Source organism: Pestalotiopsis fici, assembly GCF_000516985.1.
Source record: "Pestalotiopsis fici W106-1 unplaced genomic scaffold PFICI_Scf_14, whole genome shotgun sequence".
Taxonomy (NCBI): Eukaryota; Fungi; Ascomycota; class Sordariomycetes; order Amphisphaeriales; family Sporocadaceae; genus Pestalotiopsis; species Pestalotiopsis fici.
Genome location: NW_006917104.1, coordinates 429,401 through 452,471, shown reverse-complemented (window position 1 = coordinate 452,471; position 23,071 = coordinate 429,401). Strand labels below are relative to the sequence as shown.

Below are 23,071 nucleotides of genomic sequence, written 5' to 3'. Positions count from 1 at the left end.
CCATGTGGGCGCCAACGTGCAAGTGCTTACGTGCCCGCTCTACCATAATGCTCCTCCTCTAAGACACGACGCTCTCCTTTAACGTTATCCTGAGAAAGCCAACCTGGGCATTCGGTACATCTTGCGCATCATCACCAATGATGACGGTGAGGTGCCCCCGACCGTTCGCAAGGTAGAATTTCTTCGGCTGCGTGAACTTGTCAAACATTCAATTTGCTCTTCAGTAGGCGACATGGCGTCCAGCTCCGGGGTGACCATCATAATGGGCGTTGTGGTCACTGTCTTCAAGACTTCCTTTGGGTGGAACATGGCAAGTTTATGGTAAGTCTGCAGTGTGATACGGTTGCGAAAGTTTGGCGCGCCGCGATCAGTCACCGCGTTCATGAAGCTGTACGATTCGGGGCCTCTTTGCCCCCCAGATCCTCAGATCCTGCCATGCCAATCGGATACTCTCCCTTGGCGTTGAAGGGTAGCAGTGTAAACGGTTCATTGCCTCGCAACTGAAACTGGCGATCTCGAATCAGTTGATTGAGGGCTTTCTCCCTCTTTTCAGCTTTCACGAAGCTGAGAATTGGGCAAGTATGTCTGAAATGCCCCGCTACAAGGGTAGGGATCAATTCACTAATTCATGTTACCAAAAATAGGATGCAGCAACAATTCCTTCTGTTCACCTGGCATCTCTATACTCGCTCTTCCATGTCGCCAACATGAAAAGTGGATACGCAAGTGACCAGTGCGTTCAGGCTCTACCAGAAAGTTGTTAATCTGTCGTGACATAGTCTGTAATCATTCACTCGGCATCAGGTGGTGTAGGCATATCCAGCATACAGCTTTGTCAATACATGGATGCCAAGGTGAGAAAGATTGCCCTGTTGATGGAGAAATGGTTACTCATTGTCGAACTTAGACATTTGTCACGGTCGGCTCTGAAGAAAAGCGCCAGTTTCTCATTGACAATTACGATATTCCACCCAGTCACATAGTCTCTCCCAGAAATGTAAAGTTTGCCAAGTCGATCCTGGAGGTCGCACAGGGTCGCAGCGTCGACATTATGATCAACCCGCTCACGGATGAGATGCTGGATTTGACGTGGCGGATTTGCGGCGACGGAGGTACCATGGTCGAAATTGGCAAGAAAGATATTGTTGATGGTAAGATGTTGTCAATGGAGCCGTTGCACAGGAATTGCTCCTTCAGAGCAATGGACTTTTCCTATACAAAGGATATCTCGGACCCTCTGATCGAAAGGTACGTTGCAGAGAACTCCATGCCATTGTAATGATCAAAGAATTTGGCTAACTTCTGAGGGCGGACTGCTGAGCGAAATCTTTGACTTGGTCAACGCCGGCCATATATATCCTGTGCACCCGATCACCACTTCTGTCTTCAACGACGTCCCCTCGGCGCTGACCTATATTCGCAGTGGTCGTCACATTGGCAAAGTTGTGATCGAGAGAGAGAGTGACAAGGATGTCCGTGTCCCAATCCGTCCAGTGCTTCCTAGGCTCGCACTGCAGCCAGATGTCTCCTATCTTATCGTCGGAGGGTTAAAGGGTCTTTGCGGTAATCTAGCCATATACATGGGACAGCGTGGGGCAAAGCATATCATCGTGTGTTCGAGGAGTGGTATTGCAGACGAGGCATCTCAGAGCATCGTAGCGAATTGCGTGGCGCACGTGTGTCAAGTTGTTGAGGCTGGAGGTGACATTGGTGAGCCGGACTTTGTGCGACAGCTATTCTCAGAAGCAGAACCAGTGATATCTGGTGTTGTCCAGGGAGCTATGACTTTGAGAGTAAGCCAAGTAATCTCCGAGACTCCTTGCCTATCATATTTGCCTACAGGAATTTTCAGGACAAACCGTTTGAGACAATGACGATAGAAAATTACCACACTGCAATTCACGCCAAGATTGCCTGTACTTAGAATCTCCATCGTGCCTCTCTTGAGAAGAAACGCCCAGTTGACTTCTTTACATTGCTGTCAAGTATCTCGGGTATCATTGGTAAGAAAAGTCAGTCCAACTACTCGGCAGCCAACACGTTCCTCGATGCATTTGCCAGCTAGCGTCAATCGCTTGGACTCCGCGCGAATGCTGTCGATCTCGGATTGATGGAAGACGTGGGATACGTGGCGGATAAGGCAGCATGGATAGCCATTTTGACAAGAGGCGGGCAATGGACACCCTTATTGGAGGGCAATCTGCGCAAAATCCTCGGCTATTCGATCCTGCAGCAGACGGGACCGATCAACGTTGCCAGGATCGCCCAATTTGTGACTGGCATTGTGTATCCTCTGCCCGATGATTCAGACCTGATCCGCGAAGCCCGGTTCGGCTATCACTTTGTGCGCGGAGCCGCCTCGTCCGGGGCCGCTGCTGCAGAGTCCGGCACCAGTGAGGGGACAATACGATCTTTCCGGATGCTGCAAAAGTCGGGGGCAGAGACAGCGGCGCTAGTCAAGGAGGCTGTCGACATTCTTGCCTCTCAATTCACAAAGATACTCCGTCTTGAGACCGAGATGGGACCTGCCAAGTCGCTCATGGCATCCGGGCTGGACTCGCTAGCTGCAGTAGAACTGCGGAACTGGGTGCGCTCCGAGGTCCAGGGCGAATTGACGACCCTCGAAATCACCAACGCAAGCTCATTCTTTGCTCTCGTCGGTAAGCTGCAGAGTGTCTGATGGTGCACAAGAGACAATGAACATATCAAGTAGATTTTAGATATCCAGAGGTACTCCGCCGTTATGAATTGCTTTCTTTCGTCACGCTTTTGCGACGCAACGAAGCCCGATACGGTGCGGTGTAATACAATGAATGGTTAGTTCGATGCAGTCGGTACATTAGGTTGGTACTAGGTAGGTCCCACATTAGGCACTCAGTAAACAGCCTGGGCCCATACTGTGCCCTGCTAAGTTAGGCCACCCCAGGCGGTTAACAGGGATCCAGCACCTCACCAAAGCAAATAGGAAGAATGTCATCTCCATTGTCGAGCGATCGTTATGCTACAAGGCATCTAAGATACCCTTGTGTGCTTATCAATCAGTGAAGCATGACCCCCTCCAAACCACTACACCGCGTTCCTTGAACCTCAAGATTCAGCACGACTCACACATCACACACATCAACATATCCGTACACCCACAATCATGTCCAGCCAGCTTGTTGTAGTTATTACTGGCGCAGGTAGAGGTACGTGCTCCTAGCTCGGTGAATCAATGTGCCCTTCTCTCCGACACTGCCAATCTGACAGTAACAATAATTATTCAAACAAGTGCTACCATATTCATAATCAGGTATCGGAAAGTCGTTGGCCCAGGCTTATTTGGCACGACCAAACCACACCGTCGTAGGGACCATCCGCGACGATGCAGCACCAGGCGTAGCCGAATTAAAGGCTAGCCTCAAGGGCGACGGTTCGCGACTGCTTCTAGTCAAGATCGAGAGCGCCTCTCCTCAAGACTCGACCACGGCAGTCAAGGAGATGGAGGCTCAGGGGATCGACCATGTTGACATCTTAATCCCGAATGCTGGTATAAGCCCACCGATTGAGCCGATTGAAACGGTCGACCTTGGAGTCCTGAGCAACGCGTTCAACGTCAACGCAGTAGGCCCATTGGCATTATATCAAGCTTGTTACCCGTTGCTTAAGAAATCGAGCAATGCCAAGTTTGTCCCCATCTCCAGTGCTGCAGGCACCTTGGGAGGAATGGGACAGGGTCGTACTCATGTCGCCCCCTCGTATTGCATTTCCAAAGCAGCTTTGAACTGGATCACCCAGTACGCATGTTCTTTTTTTCCCGAAGTTTACTGGATGCTGTTTATCACGCGCTATTACTAATAAATGATACGCAGGGCAGCACATTGGGGCAATGAATGGCTTACGGCTGTTGCGCTTAACCCGGGGTAGGTCCAAGAATCTCGGATACTCTTTTGCATATACATTAACCTTTTCTCGTCTAGTCTAGTCGATACCGATATGGGAAGCAAGACTGCCAAGTTCTTGGGATTGGAAAGGGCTCCCTGGACTCCTGAGCAAAGCGCGGAGAAGATCATGGGCATCGTACGTTTTTATCATTCTCCCGTAGACTGAGTCAAGTCTGAACTTTACCAGATCGATCAAGCCAGCCGAGAAAAGTACTCTGGAAAGTTTATCAACGCAATCACTGGTGATGAGTTGCCTTGGTAATCTGACTATTGTCTCTACCTGGTATCACTACCTAATATTCGTGGGCGGGGGTATATTCCTCTGAAATCAAGAGATAAGACTCGAGTGGCAATTACTGTCTGCTGTCGGTAGCGCTGCATGACGTTCAAAATACCACATCATCTTATCATCGTGCACAGCATAGTTCCATAAGTTCAACAACTGCAAAGGTACCGGGACCACTAACACCGAGGGTCCAGTAGAGATTTGCGTTGCTAGTGGGGATCGCCACGACATGTTGACCCTCGGCCGTGACGGCCTCCCACTCCAAGACAATGTGTAGCTGGTCGTGCCATTATATGGACCAATGAAGTCGATGGCATCCGTGTTGTGCATCTATGAAAACGATGCTCCCTAGCCGGCAGACCTTTCAAGAAGGGCTCTCACCTAAGCTAATGTGCAGGGGAAGACGTGGTCGAAGGAGCGTCTGAAAGATGTCAGTGTTTCATTGCACGTTATGGTGCATTATTACCTGTATGATATCCCGTAGCCTGTCTTACTAAGGCGCCGAAATGCGTGCTTTCCAGTCAGAGTGCATGTTTGTAAGCATCGGGTCGACACGTAATCTAATGGTTGCCGCAATTTTTTCCCCATTGATTGATTCTACCTGACCATGACCGAACATTAGGACCATAGCTAAAGACATTGTGCACTAATGCAGCCTTATGATCTTGGCAGTATATAAACCCGGGTCTGAACACCTAAGGCCCGTAAGCTCCGACGCTTGCATGCGGCCGGGTATCTCCGGCGGCCGCGCGACATTTCACAGACTATTCCGTAGACCATGACGCATTTGACTCAAGTTTATAAATAAGGCTACATTGGCCATTGTTGAAACAATACAAAATCGGCTCATCGACAAAATCTCTACACAATTATAAATCACACAAACACATCATGTCTCGCCCTGCACAAACGCCTCTTCGCCAGTTGACCGAGAACGGTCCCAAAATTCCAGCCATAGGCTTTGGCCTTATGGGCATGAGTATAGGTTACGGCGAGGCCGAGTATGTTGAACGTTTTCCTCACATTCTTCACTTGACTACCTGCAAATCTATCTAGTACTGACTTATACCAGGTCCGATGAAGAACGTCTCAAAGTTCTTGATCGTGCATGGGAGATCGGCTGTACAAATTGGGACACTGCCGATATCTACGGTGACAGCGAAGATGTTGTTGGCAAGTGGTTCAGGCTCCATCCTGAGCGCCGTGGCGATATCTTCCTCGCGACCAAGTTTGGCCTCAAGATGGAGGAGACCGGCATGGTCACCAACTCGTCTCCGGAATATGTCTTGGAAAGTGCCAACAAGAGCTTGCAGAGGCTCGGCGTTAAGCACATTGACCTGTACTATATGCATCGTGCAAATGAGGCCGTGCCGATTGAGAAGACCGTTGGAGCTATGAAGCAGCTGGTCGAGTACGTACAAACCCATCATCTTGTGTCCCATAAGTAGAGCTGACAGTGTGATATAGAGAAGGCAAAGTGAAATACTTGGGCCTTTCCGAGGTCTCTTCGACGACACTCCGGCGGGCACATGCCGTTCACCCCATCACGGCCATACAAGCCGAGTACAACCCGTGGACGCTGGAAATCGAGGGCGCTTCAGGAACACACCTCATGAAGACATGTACAGATCTCGGTATCGCGATATTTGCGTACTCGCCACTTGGTCGGGGCATTCTGACGGGCCGATTCCGTTCGCCAGAGGACTTTGAGGAGGGTGATGTTCGAAGAAACATGGCCCGCTTCCAGGGCGAGAACTTCAAGAAGAACCTGTCCATCGTGGATACCTTTCACGAGATAGCAGCACAGAAGGGTTGCACGCCATCGCAGCTGACCCTGGCATGGATCTTGGAGCAGAGCCCCAACATCTTTGTGATTCCCGGTACGAAAAAGGTCAAGTACTTGGAAGAGAATATGGGTACAGCCAAGGTGCTACCATTGGGAAAGAAGGATGATGACAGATTGCGCCAGGTTGTGTCCGAGGCCGAGGTCAAAGGTGGACGAGAGTCTTTCTTTGGCGAATACGCGGACACGGCTCCTTTAGAGGCAGAAGCTTAAGATATATTAATTTGTAAGCTTAAGCATTATATTAGAATAAACCCCCCATTTTGAACACAGGAAAAAAATATCAAAATCACGCTTATAGCCGCTTTAAATATAGCTGTATAATAATGATATTCGCATTGCATTATTGCATATCACTCCGACTCTGAGGAGCTTATACTGTATGGTACTATTTGAACTCGTTGTGTTTATGCACCGTGTTTCATGTCCAGAATGCCCACATTCGACAAGATGTGAAGAGTCGGTTGTGAGATGCTGCTAAAGCTCAATTATCCACGGTTTCCAGCACTCATATGGAGCTTTCTTCGCCCTTTATGCACCGACCGCAACAACCTTGCCGAAAAGCCTTTCCCTCTTCATACATAGCCCAGCGAGTAGCACAACACCTCCGGCAATGGGTACCATGACAAAGGTCATCTGCATGGCTTGCGCGATTGCCATGATTGCCTTCTCGCGCAGGTCCCCGTCCAATTTTTGGAACAGTGCATTCTGCACACCTGCTGTTGCGCCACGGATCTCAGCGTCGGAGAAGCCATGTCCAGCAAGCGCTGCTTCCAAATTTCTGATGCCTACTGACTGATAGATCTGGCCTGCAATCGCCAGGGCGATGACCTGTCCGCCAATCTGAGCCACGTTCTGCATGCTGATTCCAGCAGCGGCTTGTTCGGGCTTTAGAGTCAGCGTCGCGACGGTGTAGCTGATTGTCATGGACAGCCCGGCACCCACGGCAATCAAAATGGTCAGGCCGTAGATGGTGCTAGTAGATGTGCTAGGATCAAGATAGACCACCAGAGGACCTCCGCCAGCAACTGTAAAGGCTCCAGCGGTGAGGTACAAGACCATGTAAATCTTGATGAAATGAAGAAAGCTTCCCGATATGAGATTGACAGCGACACCAAAAACGATAAAGGGCAGCAGGCGTACTGCTGCCATAAGTGCTTGGTCATTGTTGACAAATTGAAAGTAAATGGGGATGTAGTAAACAACTACGAAAAGTATTGTTGTACCGGCTGCAGTTGATATATAGAGCAGGACCTGCGTGCGATCCCGCAACAGATGGGCTGGAAACAGGCGACGTGCAGGGGTGGTCATCCAGGCAAAGTACTGCTGGAGCACGTAAAAGACAAGGATGACGCCGAACACGACAAAGACGGTGATTGTTCGCCTATCGTCCCAAGGCCACTGGCCACCAGCCATTGTAAAGGCCAGTAGAAACGTGACCCAAGTCCCGGTGCCAAGGATGAATCCAGCCCAGTCGATGCTGACGAGTCTGTCACGAACACCGACGCCTTGGGAAGGGTGTATCGAAGGAAGATAGAAAACAAAGCCTGGGGCCGAGATGGCACCAATCACCAGGTTAATGTAAAATGCCCAGCGCCAGGTCGCCGATGACACGGCAAACGCACCACCGATAACTGGGCCCAGCACGGCACCGGCACCCCATGCTGCACCAACAAGGGACATGTATAGGCCGCGCTCCTTGTCTCCCGTCATGACGGCAATGTATTGCAGAGAGCCGAGGTAGATACCGCTGCCTCCAGCGCCAGCAATGACGCGACCGACGATCAGGGCGTTCATGGTGGGCGCAGAGCCACATATAGCTGACCCGATCTCGAAAAGAAGCACGGTGAGGATGTAGTTCCATTTGAGGTTGAACAATTCGTACAGTCGGCCCAGTAGAAGAATCACGCAGACAGAACCCAAAGGAAATCCGGCTCCGACCCAGGCGAGTTGCTCGACGTGGCCCAGAGATGCAATCACGGGGCCTTGGACATCGGCGGCAATGGTCGTATCGAGGCCGTACAGCGCGCAGGTGACGTAGAGCGATGCGCAAACGACGAACCAGCGGAGGCCGCGCAGTGTCCGGCCCTTGTCTACCGATTGAGTGCTTGATCCAGGATCGGTGTCTTCCTTGGTTGTCCTCATCCCGTCACGCTGCGTGTCCGGCGGGCTGGAAGTCGTGCTTTCTGGTGTTGCCGACATGTTGGCGTGGCAAAATACACGGGCTTGACTGAATCTGCTTGGAAGAGAACTGATGATTGGAGAGACAGCGAAGTGGATGGGAAGATGTCAACGTCTTGGCCGAGCGGGTTCACAAGAAGCAAAGGTTCTTCGGGCTACTGCCACCTAACAGGAATGTGAAATCACGAGCTGGCAAATAAGAAACTGCCAATCACTGAAGGATTCGTTTTCTCTGTACGATGGGACACAAACTAAATATCTTGGATCGAGGATTAATCTCAAGTCTTTAATGTTTCTTCATTCGTTTTCTTCGTTTTACACGGGAATTGATGTGGGGAATGTTGCCATTCTTGCGTCCGCCGGCCGGCGGTCCAATGTTAACAACGTATTTCATCTTAGGGGTTGATTTCCTTGGCGGATCTATGTGTACTTGAGTAGCATATCATTTGACTCGTTCACAAGACACAAGTTGGTCATCAAATTGCTCTGCAAGACCTCAAGAGCAACTATCACAGGAGCTTGATAGCATTTCCCATGCGACAACAGTTACAGCGTTTCAATCCATCTGTTTCTACAGACTGCCTAGAAGTGATGAGTCCCCTCAAACTCTGCAATCATTGTTCAATCCCAAGTTGTGCCAGCCGTATCTTGTTTCTTCCCATTGATTTCAATAACAATGGATCGACTAGCTAATCAGCCCCCATCACTTTGCCATGCCAGCTCATTCATGTGATAAAATTCACTGTTGACATCGCCACTAGCCAGAGTCTCGAAAAATGCCAAATCGACCCCCTGAAACGTCCAATCATCAATCCCAGCAGTGAATCCTGGCATATATGGATCATAGAAGCTATCTTGTGGCTGCGAGTATGCCGAGCTTGGATCGGTCTCCTCGGTGATGGCCATGACATGGCTTAGCGACTGAGACTGCGCTAGGGCCGACAGATCTGGTCTGCTGCACATGTCATTCGAGTCTGTTGTCTGGCCAGCGGAAACAAACTGCGGCGAGTGCAGAAGAGTTTCTGCAATTGCCTGCCGTGAATCTGTCGAGTTCCTGCTATCCGACACTTCTGGATGTTGACCCTGAACACATTGTGCTTCTACCGGCTTTCGTGCGGATCCGAGGGTCTCTTTAGATATTGTTCCCTCGCGGGCAATCTTGACGATACCAAAGTAGGGAATGTGGACATGAACAACTCCATCTCCTTCGTCACTCTCATTGTGGTCGGGAGCTCCCTCACCTTGTGGCTGGACAGTGACACGCTCGGTATTTGCTGTATGACCATCGGCAACTTCAGCTTCAATGGCAAGTAAGCGGCGTAACAGATCTGCACTCTCAGTACTAAGAGCATCCCCGTTTATGCGGCTATACTCTTCCATGCTCTGCTGCATTTGTTCCATCATGGCGCGGTCGCTAAGGTATTGATGAACCAGGAGACTGCTTGCGTGTCGATGACTGTCTAGATGCGCCAGGACGAGCGTCATAGCAGCCATGAGTGCCATGAAATCTGGCGTTCGACAACAGAAGGCGACACGATTAAACTCATGCAATACAAGGGTTCGTGAGAGTATCTCTCGTGAGGCGTTCACGCAGGCAATCTGGGAGTATTGGTAACTTGGATCCTTGGATGCGCGAAGCATGTACGGTAGGTGTAGTCTGTTGAGTATGTTATAGTGGGATATTTGAACAATGAGTCGCTTCAAGTCCCAGAAAAGGCTTTCGTCGTCTTTCCCCTTGTTAGAAAGGCGTGGCGGGAGCCACCACCTACTAGGTAGACGTCTAGCTTCTTTCTGGAGCTCTCTATCAAGCTGTTGGGTGGTGGAGAAGTCTGGACGCTTGGAGCTGTTACGATCCAGTATTTGAGTGACAATGGCACAATGTATCCGTTCGAGTCGGCCCAGGGCAATATCACCTGTGAGCAAAGCCTCAGTGGCGACATTACAGTCCTGAAATCCTCGGGGCAGCCCTAGCAAGAGAGACAAGGAGCAATCGTACTGGATAATGTGAAACCACATGGACCGCGGATCGGCCTTTGATGTGGGATCTAACATATGGTAACGGAGCCGGCCGCCATCTTGATGGAATCCCATCAGCTGTGCCAGATGCAAAGCTCTCCTGTTTGCAGCCCAGCTTAGTCGGAGGCTGCCACCGTTGGCGTGGTACATACTCTCCAGCAGGACGCATTCCAGGCCTTCGATATTGCCAAGGAATCGGTCCTGGGTAGACACTTGAGTAATGGCGGTTTCTGTCAATCGCTCTAGGATCTGATCTGGTGGCTCAGACAATGCTTGTAGTGCCTCATAACTCGGATGAAATTGCTGTAGAATATGCATGAGCTGTAACATGTGCCTGGCTAATAAGACGGGATGCGTTTGAGGTCCAGGCCTGACAAGGTTGTTCACTCGCGATCCCAAGCCGCTTTGGCCAAGACTTTTGTATGGGATGGTCAGGATTTCAGTAAACATCTGAGAACTGCGATAGCCAGTTCTGCAGAGGATGTCACTGTCTTGAATGCTAGGTAACGCATTGTATAACGCCCTTGACAGCCTTGCCAACTTGGCAGAACCCGGAGACACATGATCGGATATTCGAAGTCGAAGGGATCTCGAGTCGCGGGTATAAGTACCAACTGCGGCAGAGGGTTGTTCTTGGTGACCTGATAGAGGTGTCGAGGCATCGGTGATCCCCGCAGAGGCAGGAGACTTTAAAATACTACTGGAAGGCGGATTCTGTCCAGATTCAAGATCAACAGTTGCCGGCGTGGGGATTCCACAGTCTCGAGCCGCAATATTTTCGGAATTGCTCCCAGTAGGGCCAGTAGAAGACTGATTGCTAGCGAATCTCTTGACCAGTTGCTCCACGAGCGCCTCGATCCATATCGCGCTGTCTGCAACTTGAACGGTCCTAGCTGGAGGTTCTGTGGAGTCATCCGGGAATTCTTGGCTCACACAGGGTGTACCACGACGTTGACAAGCCAGACAAACGGTCGCCTGTGCACCGGTTTCGGACTGACTGCGGTCAAAGATACACTTCTCCTTCCGTCGCTTGCATGCCCAGCAACTATTCGTTCCTTTACGTGTCTTTCTTCGCTTCGCAGCTGGACCAGTCGGGGCACGGGCGTCTTCATTGGCATTGCCTTCGGCGCCTGGTCCAGGCTGTGCGGAGCGTGTGGCCGGCATGGTTCCGCTGCTGGCTCTGAGGGTGTCCAGGCGAGTATCAATCCCCGGCATGCGACAGTGGGAGAGAAACAAGAAGTCAAAAAACTCCGCCGGGCAGAAGTGGGTGATGTCAGATTAGTGATGGGCTCAGCTACATATCAGCACCCCGTTGCTCCGCCGGCCGGCGGTCGAAGGAATGTCTTGGCTGCCCATAGCGATCTTTGACGCTAAGCCGTGCCGGCCGGTCGTGCATCAACTCTTCCGACTGCAGCAAAGAGAAACAAATAAGCTACTCTCGTTTTTTCTTTCTTTTTCTTCTTTTCTTTTTTGAATAAAAAAATTGTTTGCATAGACATCCACAGTCGCAGTTCAAACTTCATAGATGTCTTTCGAAGGCATATTTAACAAGAATAACACCCATAGAGTCATCGCAGGCCGGGTTTCACCCCTGTCACTTCAACTCACTTGCACAGATCACGGATGGGAAGAGGAAAAGGCTATCATGACTGGCGTGGAGATTGCAGGCAAGCGCATCGAGCCCAGAATTCCGTAATATTGATATGTCAATAACTCCTCTCATCTTGTCTTAGCTCATTTCCTCTGGAGTCTGCACATTTTGTTGAGGATGCAGTGCACGATACTCGACGCCGCAGTGCTGTAAAAGAACGGTAATGGTCGAGTACCGCGTGTTTTTAAGCACCCCCTGATTTCGTACAATTGAGATTGTACCCACAGCGACCGCGGCTGTAGTGATAAGCAGGGAAATTCCATAGACTATCCACAGATCTTGTGCATGGTACTTGAACCTGTTTTGAGCCTTGGACCGTGTACATGGGTAGGTGTTTAGGCCGTCGCTTTCGCGCAGCCCAACCGGTTTATTAGGGGCTGCTGCCCAGGTGACTATATTATATTGGGGGTTGGAAAATACCGAAAGAATGATGCTTTCGAATAAAGCTTGCAAATGCTGTTTGAAGTCTGGAACGGGTAGACACGTCTGTTGTTTATCGAATAATCTTGTAAATATTGCCTGAGTGTTTGCAACTGGCACCATGGTAGAAGCTGAATTTATGGTTCCATTGATGCGTTTTCTGAATACTGACCCGAACGAGTGATATGCCGCAACGTATCCGTAATTCTCATCTTGAGGAAACACGTAATTACTTTCTGGTATCGCAACAGTGGTGTCTCTAGTGCCATCATTTGCAATGTCTTGTGTCAAGGTGGTGTTGAGTATAGGCGCAATATATTTGCGGTCAAGGATGCGTATTTTTTGGAGCTCATTGATGTATTCGAAAAAAACAGTATACTCGGTTTCGTAGTTCTCGCAGCGAATGATATTTGGACTGAAAGACTCGTTCCACCCCGGCGCTGTCCTGTTCTCGGGGAGACGCCCAGATGATGTCAGCACACTAATGTATCCGATCCAAAGAACGGGCTCTGTCCGAAATACACCAAAGTGTTTAGGCCAAGGCGGCTCGGACTTGGGTATTCCACCTGGAAAGACATCTCCCATTTGCTGATCTGCATAGTCGCCCAGATGCGTGACTGCATAGTAGCTGTAGCGGCCCAATGGTAGCAGAATGCTGGTGTCAAAAGGCGGTCGTATATCATGGGCGGCCTTTGTAAATACGCCTTCGGTCACGATATCGTCACATTTGTAGCCAGGGGCCACGAACTTCACTGTAAAGCTACAGTCCCAGTCATGACCACAAGCTATGCTAGAGGCATTTGATCCTGTCGCAGGTTGATCCTGGTATAAGGCAATCGTTGCAAGCTGTTCGAGCCTAACAAATGGCGCGTGATAATAATCAAACCAATAGGGTTGAGTAGTGCTAAATCTCGTTGAATTCCAATAAGAGGCGGGCAGGAGAGGAACGTTATCCACGGGGTCCAGTTTGCGAAACTCCTCTATCGTCTCCCTGTTAAAGTTCAACACCTTCGCTCCGGGACAGGTAGTCACGTCGATTGTTGGCTCTACCGAAAGCGACTGGCTTGCCAGAATCACTATCATTGGGCTTGACCTGCTGCAAATGTTAGACACCGGAATAGCCCGGAAATGTCCCTCTTACAAGTCAGTAATGCAAGAAAAGGTTACTTGCCAGCTGAACCATGCCATGAATACCGCAATCTTCGCACTTCTGATAGCATCAGGATTGAATGCCGCGAGAAGATCACTCGGAGCAGCTGGGAGACAATCGAGAGCTTTCAACGCGAGCGGCGTAGAGACCAACGTGGCCCAGATTCGTTGTCGAAATGCTGCAATGACAGCGGCAACTAAAGATGCCTTCGTCAAGAATGCGAGCACGGTGCCATATCTCATTTTCTGCACTTGCTCGTCCGCGGGCGTCCCGTTGAGATACATGTAGTATTGGTGGTGACCAACTGCAAATCCAAGCCCCAGAAGGAGGAATGCATACATTGTCCAGCCCGAGTGTAGTGACCACAGAGTGACTGGTCGTCTGATTGCAGCGGCGTAATCAGGTAAAACATCTTGGCTCCGCTTTCCTGGTGCATTTAATAGCTCTGTATCACCATTTGAAATTGTGTAGTCCATAACGTTATTAGATTCTGATGAGATACCATACATTGGTATCTGTTCGTGTGATCGGTTGCTAGAAGAACCAAAAATCGATGCATGTTGCCCGTGAGATCCTTCACGTAGCAGACGACCTGTATCTGACGCCTGGTGTGCCATCTTCGAGAGAAGTGCAACTCGCAAAGGATGATGGTCAAATAGGATTGACGCAGAGATCGAGCATGGTCTTGGGGGAACAATAAGGGGGAGAGAACGATGGAATTCGTCGGCTGGGTCGCCCACATCTCGCATCAAATGGTGGCGGAGGCCAACCAAGCAAAGCTTCATTTGGGTCACACAGCATTACAAAAGCAATTATTAGCGGAAGCTTTGCTTGCAGTAGTACGTAATTCCGATTCTGAACAGTGGTTGTTAGAACCGACAATGCTTGTTGAGCTGACAAGAATTATTGGAGTCCAGCCACCAGCAGCTGCCCTCTCCCACCTATTGGACTTCCCGTGATCGTAGATCGTGAGTTCAAATTAAGTGCGTGTTTCTTTTTGTCCTTATCCGTGATGTGTTTTCTCCCTCCTTTTATCCGTGAATTTTATTCGAGCTGTAAGAGATAATACTAACACAAAGTACGTAGTATAATAGAATCCTCCTTTTTTTGCTGCCCCGAAAAAATTGAGTAACAATTTTTCACTTTTATAAATAAGGCTTAGAGCAGCCTGGGTTGACGAGGCTTTTATCTAGGCGGGGAGGAGCGGACTGTATCGAATGTTGGTGATGCCAAGGGCACCAATTGACTTTATAATCAACTTTGCCAGGACGTTTATGCCTAGGCCTCTCTCGAACATTATCGGACAATTTTGGAAAAGAAATCTTGCCACCACCAATGGGTCATGCCCTAGGAAGCCATCTGTATAGCCTAGCCAAGGTCATCGATACTTATGTTGGATGAAGGTTGTGTTTGCGAGCCCGCTCGCGCGAAGCTCAGCTATAGTACGGAAGTGACTCTTTCTCACTCAAAAGTGATGTAGTCTCGAAGATGATACATACAGAATGAACATACTTAATTGGGTATATCCGACTATCGTAACTCGTAATTCAATCTATGACGGAGAGACGTCAGTAAACAATCTTCCAAACTCTCCTGTTGCTCTTTTTGTTCGATCATGAGCCAGCCTTTAGCTCTGCCTGAAGCCGAGTAATTCTGAATCGTGCTTCCCACGCTGAAATCATCTCCTTAATAGACACTTCCTCTAATACTTCGGTCTTCCTTTTCGGCCTTGTCCAAATCTTCTTCCTCGTGTTCGTGTTCGTCCACGTCCCCATTATCTTCCCTCTCGTCGCCACCGTCCTCGCTTCCATCATTCGAGCAGCTTCGACTAGCCGGCGCATCACCAAGCCTATTAGCATGCGCGCCCCGTCCCATCCCGCTCTCGTTGAGGTATTTTCCATTATCACCATTGCTATTGCCATTAACTCCACTGGTTCCGTTGGTAGGTTTAACCCTTGCGGCAATGCTAGCTAGACGCTGCCTTGCGTCGTCCTCGGACATTTCCGCATCACTATTAGCACCAGAGTGTGTACCGCCAAAGTCGCGACCCACATGCAGGAACTTGGGAGATTTCATGTAGCGTAAACGATCCTCGACCGTGATGAAAGAGGGTGTACCATCTGGCGACGAAACAATTTCTTCCCGAGCTCTTGAGATGTCAATCTTAGGGCCGCCTCCAGGCTTGCCGCGGGGATCATCCGAGTCGTCATCTGACGAGTTGACAGTGCGCGGAACTCGGCGCGAGGCGATCGTTGTGGTGGAGCTCGTAACTTGGACGCTGCCAGCAGCGGCAAGACTGCTCTTAGCAGCATGCTTCTCGTCAACCTGCCGCAATTCCAACAGGTCCCTACGAATCTTGGGAAGATGTTTCGAGTGATCGCATCCCTCCGGGCAGCCGCCCCATCGTCTCTGTACTGCTTGAGAAGAGCTCTGGCCATTTGACGGTTTTTCTGCGTCCTTAGCTTGGGCAGGGGCCGGTGCAGTAGCATTTCCCTTTTCCTTTTCTTTCTCAGCATCCTCTTTCGCTGTGAGCGCAGCACGTTCCCGCCTTAGAGCAGACCATGTCCTCAGCTTGTTCTGTAAAATGTACTTGCCACTGTCTTCTTGCTTCTTCATGATGAGAAACTCGCAGTGATTCACATTCCTCAGGTCCTCAAAATACTCGACGGAGAAGTGATACCACTTCATGAGGAACACCCTGCTCATAAGACCATGGGTGACTAATACACAAACACTAGCAAAGTCATCCTCGCCAAATTGCCGGTAAAGACTCTCGTTGAAACCGGAAACGCGATCGTATGCATCGGCGGCTGATTCTCCATTGGGAATTCTGTAGAAAAAGTGGCCATAGTCGGCGCGCTCCTGCCACATGCGCTCCATCTCGGCGCTACAGGGCTGGAAGTTGCCAAAATCCTGCTCGCGCAAACGTGGCTCCTCGTGTACATTGATGTTGGAGCGCTTGAATGGGCTTGGGTCATCCTCGTCCGATGTCAAAGTCTCGAGAATGCCCTCGGTCGTCTCTCTTGTCCTACGATAGGGCGAGGTGAAGAAGTGGATAGTATCGTCGGCCCGAAGCATAGAGCGCAGGCGCCGTCCAGCTTCGCGCGCCTGGGCCCATCCGTCTTGTGTGAGCTTGACACGGTGGTCGGGGATGGTCTGGTGGATTTCTCTGTTTTCTATAAGACAAGTAAGGTCAGCAAAGTGCCTAGGAAATGGATAATAAGGACATGGAGTTTCTACTTACTGTTGCCCTCAGACTGGGCATGTCTGATCAGAATGATCAGCCTTGGTCGTCCCATGATTGTGTTTAAGCACGGCTTGGGCTCTTTTCCTTGGGGAAGCGGATCAGCTGATTGATCTCGCGGTGATCCTGAGAAGAGCGTGAAAGTTGCGTCACGAATTCAGCAAGTAATAAATCGAACGACTATATGTAGGATCTGGCACAGGGCTCGAAAGTCGCACAGTGGCGATCGAATGGGCAAAGGAAAGAAGTCTGTAGAATTTCTTCCAGTTTATTTGAAAAGGATATGGTACGGCAGTACGGAAAGTGTGCAAGCAGCGCTACTGATGACTCGTTCGGACGCAAGGCGAATAGTTTACAGCCGACACGGAAGATGACGAATAGATGTCGTGATACCAATAGCCAGCCCGGCAGTGAGGAGGAACGAAGGACAGATAATATTTCGGAGGTTCGGGAAAAAAGATCCAACAGAAGGAAGAAAAATGAAACTGGTGACTCCCCAAGCCACGAGACTGGTTCCCAAGACTCCCCACGATTCAGCTACGAAGAAACAGCCCAAAGTTTCAAGCAAGGCGACCTGGGTATCGCCCCTCGTTCGGCCCCTGCTTATCGGGTGCTTTGGAGGTGTTCGGGGGTGCTTGGAGGGGTCGACTTGGTAGATCGACCCCGCTGACCTGCTGAGAAACCGACTTAGCCTGCCCGCCATTGGCCTGCTATGGTGCCTGGACCCGGTATCTTCCAGCGCTAAGACCGCCCTCAGGGACCCCTCGGGTTGGGATGCAGCTGCTGCTTAAGGCGCCGCTGCTCTGGCGGTCCTCCCCCTGGTTGACTTTTGCCGCCCCGCGGTTCCCATTGGAGAAGATCGTACAGTCCATTTCATTCATTGGACCTTTTCAGCCTTATCCCAAATTTTTGGCGTTTAGACGACAGCAAGAAAACAGCTGATATATGCAACGGCAGCGCTTGATTCCACCAACTGACTTGCGCCAAACGCCAAGAATATTTCCCAACTCGCAGCATCAACCACCAACGGTAGCACCGTTTGCAAGTACCGACAGCACGCCTTGCCGATCTCGCCCTTCCAGAAACCGACTTGCGACGCGCCGAGCTACATTATCCAGCATACACCTGCACCTAAGCTCAGGCGATCTCGTTGCAGGACCACGGCCCCTCCCACCATCGTGAGCCAGAACCACCTACCAGAAACGGGCGTCCAACCCCCCAGATCTTAGGTGCATCCTACCCAAACATGTCCGGCGAAGGTCCAGAGAGCATCCCCACCTCGGCCGACTCGCGCTCCAAGCGCGCGGTCAAGAAGCGTGCCCTTACCCCCGTGTCGGCTCAGGCCTCGAACGTAGATGCTCTCTTTGCCCGCCCCGACCAAGACATCCGCATTCCGGACTCGTCGACAGCGGTGGCCCGGTCGCGGATCGCCCCGCCGCCCGAGATTGTGACCAACGTACAAGGTTCCAGTGCTGGAGCTGGCTCGGGTGAGTTCCACGTCTACAAGGCCTCGCGGCGGCGCGAGTATGAGAGATTGCGTCAGATGGACGTAGAAGTGAAGCAGGAGCAGGAGAACGAGGAGTTTGAGCGCAAGAGAGAGGAGCTGGCACGAAAGGATGATGAAAAGACAAGGAGGAACCGCGAGAAGAGGGAAAAGATGAAGGCTCGAAAGGCCAAGGCCAAGGCTGGAGGAGGAGCTGCAAAGGCGTCTACAAACGGTACTAAGGGCCCCCGGATTGCAGTGACCAGAGCAGACGACGGCGAGGAAGACACCGAGATCAAGGATGCACCGGTTGCAGCTGAGGAACCAAAGGGGCTTGTCATCGAGGACGATTGATGGCAATTGGGGATGGTAATATTCATTGATACCCACGGCGGCGCCAAATATTGGCTTGTACGACAGATACTGTACTGTAATTGCAAAAGGGACATGGCCAGAGACTTGCATACGATTAATTCATGAGCGCACGGTCACAAGGAGAATGTACGCTTCAAAACGGCGTTCTCCCACCGATGCCTCTTAACTGTCGGACCGAACTTGGCAGCAAAGCCGTCTATCTCATCTATTCCGCCATGAAACTTTTTGGGGGGGCCAACTCTTGATGTGAGGGTATGCATTTCTTCTTTCTTTCTTTCATTACATGTCTCGTGACCAATAATCAAGTCCATTGCGTATTATTTAATCGTCACCTCCGCTAATGCCGATACCGGGTTGTGCTGCCTTCTTGGCGCTGCAGATATCGTCCACTCTAAGCAAGAGGCATGCAGCCTGGAGTAATGTTAGTTTGTTTCGTTTCATCATGTTTTCAAGCACTTACCTCGATGGCTGTCTTGATGCTCTGGAGCTTGATAGCCTCGGGCTCCCAGATAGCATAGTCCTTCATGTCAGCCAGGCCACCAGTGTCGCCGTTGATACCCCAGGAGCTCTTGCCCTCGGCTTGCTTGGCGCGGAGCTCAGTCAGGACTCGGATCGGGCTAGCACCGGCATTCTGAATGAGGGTACGCGGGATGACTTCCAGAGCATCAGCGACTGCCTTGTACGGCCACTGCTCAACGCCTTCAATGCCCTTTGCCAACTGGTTCAGCCTGACGGAGACGGCCATTTCCGTGGCACCACCACCGGGGGAAAGTCTAGGCTGGAACATGACATTTCGTGCCACACCCATGGCGTCCTGGAGGTTGCGCTCAATCTCGTTCAGGATGTCCTTTGAAGGGCCTCGGAGAAGAATAGTGCAGGCCTTGGGGTCCTTGCATCCTGTCAAGAAGGTAAAGTACTCGTCGCCAATCTTCTCAATCTCGAATAGACCACACTGTGTTCCAACATCCGACTCTTGCAAGTCGTCTACCCTGTTGACAATGGTGGCACCGGTAGCGCGTGCAATTCTGTTGTTGTCCGTCTTCCTGACACGTCGGAGAGCAGTAATGTTGGCCTTGACAAAGTAGTGCTGAGCGAGGTCGGAAACACCCTTCTCCGTAATGACCAAATCGGGCTTGAGAGCAATGATCGAGTCGCACATGGCCTTGACCTGCTCCTCCTCGATCTGCAGGATGCGGTTCCAGTCCTCCTCCTTTGTGATCTCAATGTTTGTCTGCGACTCGCCCTTCTTGTACTCCAGAGTGCAGTCGAGAAGAACAATTCTCGGGTTCTCGATTCTCCTCCGCATCTTGGGATGTGTGATGTCCTTGTTGAGCATGACTCCGTCCAGAACCTTGCTGTCCTCAATCTCGCCACCGGGGACCTTTTCCACTCGGGCGTATCGCTTGATGTCGACCTCCTTCTTTCCATTGCCAATCTCCCAAGTGACAGTGCGCACGGCGTTGAGCGCAAGCTGGCACATGAGATCCGACCATCGCGAAACAAACTTGGTACCGATAGATGAAGAAATCAGGCTCTTCATGGCTTCGTCGTCGTTGATGTCGATCGGCATGGAGATCTCATCAATGATCTCGAGAGCATCCTTGAGAGCTCGCTTGAATGCGGAAATGATGACGACGGGGTGAATGTTTCGCTCAAGCTGCGGCAGGGCTTGCGCAAGAATCTCACCGGCTACATTGTGTTAGCCCAGAGTTGTAGTCCTTCAATCTTGGGGAAATAACGAACCCAAAATAATGACAGTTGTTGTACCATCACCAACTTCCTCATCTTGTGTCCGGCTGAGCTCGATCATGCTCTTGGCAGCGGGATGTGACACCTCAATCTCTCGCAGGATAGCGTGTCCGTCGTTGGTGAGCACGATGCCACCCATGGGATCCAACAACATCTTCAACATGGCCTTGGGACCCAGACATGATCGAATGATATCGGCGACACTATTACCGGTATTAGGGGAGGCGCGAACAGCAAGGATCGAGTAGTGGATGGAACATACGTCTTGGCAGCAGCAATGTTAGACATCTGAGCCTTGCGGCCAGTCTGTCTCTCACCGCTCTGGGTGTCTGGAAGGTATATTGTCAGTCCTTGTTCAAATGTTTGATGGAGCACCTAGGCTCCCGGAATAGGGTCAGGAGCTCTGGGGGTGTGGAGGGGCTGTCGCTCACTCATAACCAGGACGGGGGCCTGCATCTTGAAGTCGGGGTTTGGCTGTTCGCCAGGAGAAAAAAGAATGTTACAAGAAAGACGGGAAGATTGGGATAGCTTTTGGGAGGAAAGCTATTGGGACCAGGCTGGGGTCGGAAGGTTCGCGAGTTGTGCTCCTTTCGAGGGGTCGTCTCTAGCTCCAGTATTGACTTGAGCCCCAAAAAGTTTGGGCTGCCTTGCCCAAATTTTGGAGCTATCGCCAAAGATGGAGAAATGTTTTTACCAGATGCCTGTCAATTGCCGGGTCCGTGCGTCATACTGGTAGGTACCTAATCCACCGAATTAACCTTAGAAGCTTCATGTCAATTGGCTTACTTCATACCACAATTCGGTGAGCTTCTTACTTGACAGTTTCTGAATAATTTCACATTCCGATCTGCAGACGTTTCCAATACCTCCAAGGATAAAGCGAATAAAATCAAGATCCAGACATTCCCCCGAATCGCGACCTTTTCTGTTTGCAGCTCCTGAGATCACGTAGCTTCATGTAGTACATTACAACCTGAAAAGGGGCCTATATTCCGCAGACTGCTCCGACACCATGCCCAACGACACCTTTCATACATCGACGCAAAAGTTGGAAGGTTAATGCTGTGAGCATAGGGAATTCCCTATTATGGCTCATGCCACGACAATAATCCACAGGAGCATTCATTCTCCTCCAAACTTAATCCAGTATGCATTTTGAGTAACTGACATATTATGACGAAGACAGTACATGTGCCATGTCTTGCATAAAACGCGAGGGGGCATCTAACATGGCATATTTCATCGCAATTCGGGTATCATTGGAAGTGCTCACTCGTGTCGTATAAAAAGAATCAAGGAATTGCAGATTTCGCGTCTGGCTAAATATTGTCTCCTATGACATCCATCTCTGAACTCTACAAAGTTGCCGAAGGGCCTTGGGGGTTCAGGTCGACAAAGACAACCAATACAGCGGCATATGCAGCAGTAGCGGACATGACATCCTTTCCCTTTTCTGCATAGCCAGCCATGAATGCTCCAAACAAGGCCACAAACAGCGTCGTCGCGACGAGCGAGGTTGTGAGGTCATTGCGCTCGACCATTAATCACATTGGACCAATCAAAAACGCACCGCCCGTGATGGCCATGAAGATTTTATCCCTCGTTGCTTCGAGACGAGTCTGGCTCACACTGGCTATCCTGGTACCTCCTATCGGGGCCGTGTCCTCTTCCCATGGGCCAGACACTGAGATTGGGGATTTGAATTCCCCAGGATCAATATCCATCCGATCAAACACAGTCCTGATGACGAAGTCATCAATGTTTCTCTCGCCTGTCACGAGGAATGGGTCTCGCAGCGACTTGCTGCGTTCGATCATGTAATCATAATCCTTCATGGCGTCGACTGGGAAATACATTATTAGGGACTGCAGGTTTTGCGGGAACGCTGACTTACTATAAGACTTGAGATCTCCTTCCCAGTCTTTGGGCTCGTAGTCCCTGTAACGCATCTTTGTAGCATGCTGGACTAGTTTGAACTGTAACTTGCGCAGGTGAATACGCTGCATCTCTGCCAGGCTTACTCGAAAGCTGTGGTCCGAGTCGGGTCGTGTATAGTCTGTCTCAGATTTTGCAGCAACTTGTCCACTGGCACATAGTGAGCGGAACCATTGTACAAGAGCATGCTCTTTCTTGCGCTCGATACCCCAGATCAGTCCGCCATACTTGTGATGTTGAAATACCCATCTGTCGTCCAGATCAAGGTCGACTGGGGGCTCAAATGATGCAAACGTGGCACTCATGGGTCGGATATTCTCAATGCTTTGGTGAGATTGCAATTCAGTTTGGCCGTTACCTGTAATAGATTCTGGGCGAGATTGTATCAATTGCAGTACTCCATCTGCGTCCAAGCGACTCGGCTCCTCATCGGGACCCTTCTCAAGATCCGTCTGAGATGGTTCAAGCACGACTGGGTCGATCATCACTGCCTATTACAACGATGTAGACTTGAAAATAGATAAATAAGGAGAGAAAAAGAAGGGAAAGATATGTTCGGTATCATAGGGAATGGCAAGGCTGAACATAAGTTGCTATTTTGGTGTCGGCCGATTTGAGGAGCATGTAGCTGCATTGCTACGCTGCATCGTCAGCCACACATTCATTTGTACATGACATCCAATCGCCATGAGTGAAAGTCATCTGCAATGAAATCAACTGGCGGTGAAGAAGAAATTATTCATTCATGTGAAGGGAGAGACAGAGATTGAAGGTATAAGATGAAGACTAGAACGCAAACCTTATGTATGCCATAA

General features: G+C 50.4%; 11 protein-coding genes across 11 annotated transcripts; 5 read left to right on the top strand and 6 right to left on the bottom strand.

Annotated features, from left to right (window-relative positions):
* Positions 1-842: 842 nt before the first annotated feature.
* PFICI_14973 (uncharacterized protein) lies at positions 843-1,924 on the top strand (the record flags this gene model as incomplete). The annotated part of the gene is made up of 4 exons (XM_007843554.1): positions 843-854; positions 908-1,252; positions 1,308-1,793; positions 1,853-1,924. The coding sequence occupies 4 exons, from the start codon at positions 843-845 to the stop codon at positions 1,922-1,924; spliced, it is 915 nt and encodes a 304-aa protein (XP_007841745.1).
* Positions 1,925-2,110: 186 nt separating this feature from the next.
* Positions 2,111-2,680, top strand: PFICI_14972 (uncharacterized protein; the record flags this gene model as incomplete). Its single annotated transcript, XM_007843553.1, has 1 exon — positions 2,111-2,680. The coding sequence occupies one exon, from the start codon at positions 2,111-2,113 to the stop codon at positions 2,678-2,680; it is 570 nt and encodes a 189-aa protein (XP_007841744.1).
* Positions 2,681-3,145: 465 nt separating this feature from the next.
* On the top strand, positions 3,146-4,185 carry PFICI_14971 (uncharacterized protein; the record flags this gene model as incomplete). The annotated part of the gene is made up of 5 exons (XM_007843552.1): positions 3,146-3,188; positions 3,293-3,776; positions 3,852-3,902; positions 3,960-4,059; positions 4,111-4,185. The coding sequence occupies 5 exons, from the start codon at positions 3,146-3,148 to the stop codon at positions 4,183-4,185; spliced, it is 753 nt and encodes a 250-aa protein (XP_007841743.1).
* A 915-nt stretch (positions 4,186-5,100) lies between these two features.
* Positions 5,101-6,265, top strand: PFICI_14970 (uncharacterized protein; the record flags this gene model as incomplete). Its single annotated transcript, XM_007843551.1, has 3 exons — positions 5,101-5,210; positions 5,282-5,620; positions 5,677-6,265. The coding sequence occupies 3 exons, from the start codon at positions 5,101-5,103 to the stop codon at positions 6,263-6,265; spliced, it is 1,038 nt and encodes a 345-aa protein (XP_007841742.1).
* A 318-nt stretch (positions 6,266-6,583) lies between these two features.
* Positions 6,584-8,254, bottom strand: PFICI_14969 (uncharacterized protein; the record flags this gene model as incomplete). Its single annotated transcript, XM_007843550.1, has 1 exon — positions 6,584-8,254. One exon carries the CDS (start codon positions 8,252-8,254, stop codon positions 6,584-6,586), a length of 1,671 nt encoding a protein of 556 aa, XP_007841741.1.
* Positions 8,255-8,926: 672 nt separating this feature from the next.
* On the bottom strand, positions 8,927-11,413 carry PFICI_14968 (uncharacterized protein; the record flags this gene model as incomplete). Its single annotated transcript, XM_007843549.1, has 1 exon — positions 8,927-11,413. One exon carries the CDS (start codon positions 11,411-11,413, stop codon positions 8,927-8,929), a length of 2,487 nt encoding a protein of 828 aa, XP_007841740.1.
* A 980-nt stretch (positions 11,414-12,393) lies between these two features.
* Positions 12,394-13,979, bottom strand: PFICI_14967 (uncharacterized protein; the record flags this gene model as incomplete). Its single annotated transcript, XM_007843548.1, has 3 exons — positions 12,394-12,433; positions 12,493-13,413; positions 13,462-13,979. 3 exons carry the CDS (start codon positions 13,977-13,979, stop codon positions 12,394-12,396), a joined length of 1,479 nt encoding a protein of 492 aa, XP_007841739.1.
* A 1,177-nt stretch (positions 13,980-15,156) lies between these two features.
* On the bottom strand, positions 15,157-16,769 carry PFICI_14966 (uncharacterized protein; the record flags this gene model as incomplete). The annotated part of the gene is made up of 2 exons (XM_007843547.1): positions 15,157-16,646; positions 16,715-16,769. 2 exons carry the CDS (start codon positions 16,767-16,769, stop codon positions 15,157-15,159), a joined length of 1,545 nt encoding a protein of 514 aa, XP_007841738.1.
* Positions 16,770-17,960: 1,191 nt separating this feature from the next.
* Positions 17,961-18,551, top strand: PFICI_14965 (uncharacterized protein; the record flags this gene model as incomplete). The annotated part of the gene is made up of 1 exon (XM_007843546.1): positions 17,961-18,551. The coding sequence occupies one exon, from the start codon at positions 17,961-17,963 to the stop codon at positions 18,549-18,551; it is 591 nt and encodes a 196-aa protein (XP_007841737.1).
* Positions 18,552-18,893: 342 nt separating this feature from the next.
* Positions 18,894-20,777, bottom strand: PFICI_14964 (T-complex protein 1 subunit gamma; the record flags this gene model as incomplete). The annotated part of the gene is made up of 5 exons (XM_007843545.1): positions 18,894-18,983; positions 19,033-20,261; positions 20,316-20,524; positions 20,584-20,650; positions 20,753-20,777. The coding sequence occupies 5 exons, from the start codon at positions 20,775-20,777 to the stop codon at positions 18,894-18,896; spliced, it is 1,620 nt and encodes a 539-aa protein (XP_007841736.1).
* An 899-nt stretch (positions 20,778-21,676) lies between these two features.
* Positions 21,677-22,741, bottom strand: PFICI_14963 (uncharacterized protein; the record flags this gene model as incomplete). Its single annotated transcript, XM_007843544.1, has 3 exons — positions 21,677-21,774; positions 21,892-22,164; positions 22,216-22,741. 3 exons carry the CDS (start codon positions 22,739-22,741, stop codon positions 21,677-21,679), a joined length of 897 nt encoding a protein of 298 aa, XP_007841735.1.
* Between the last annotated feature and the right edge of the window lie 330 nt (positions 22,742-23,071).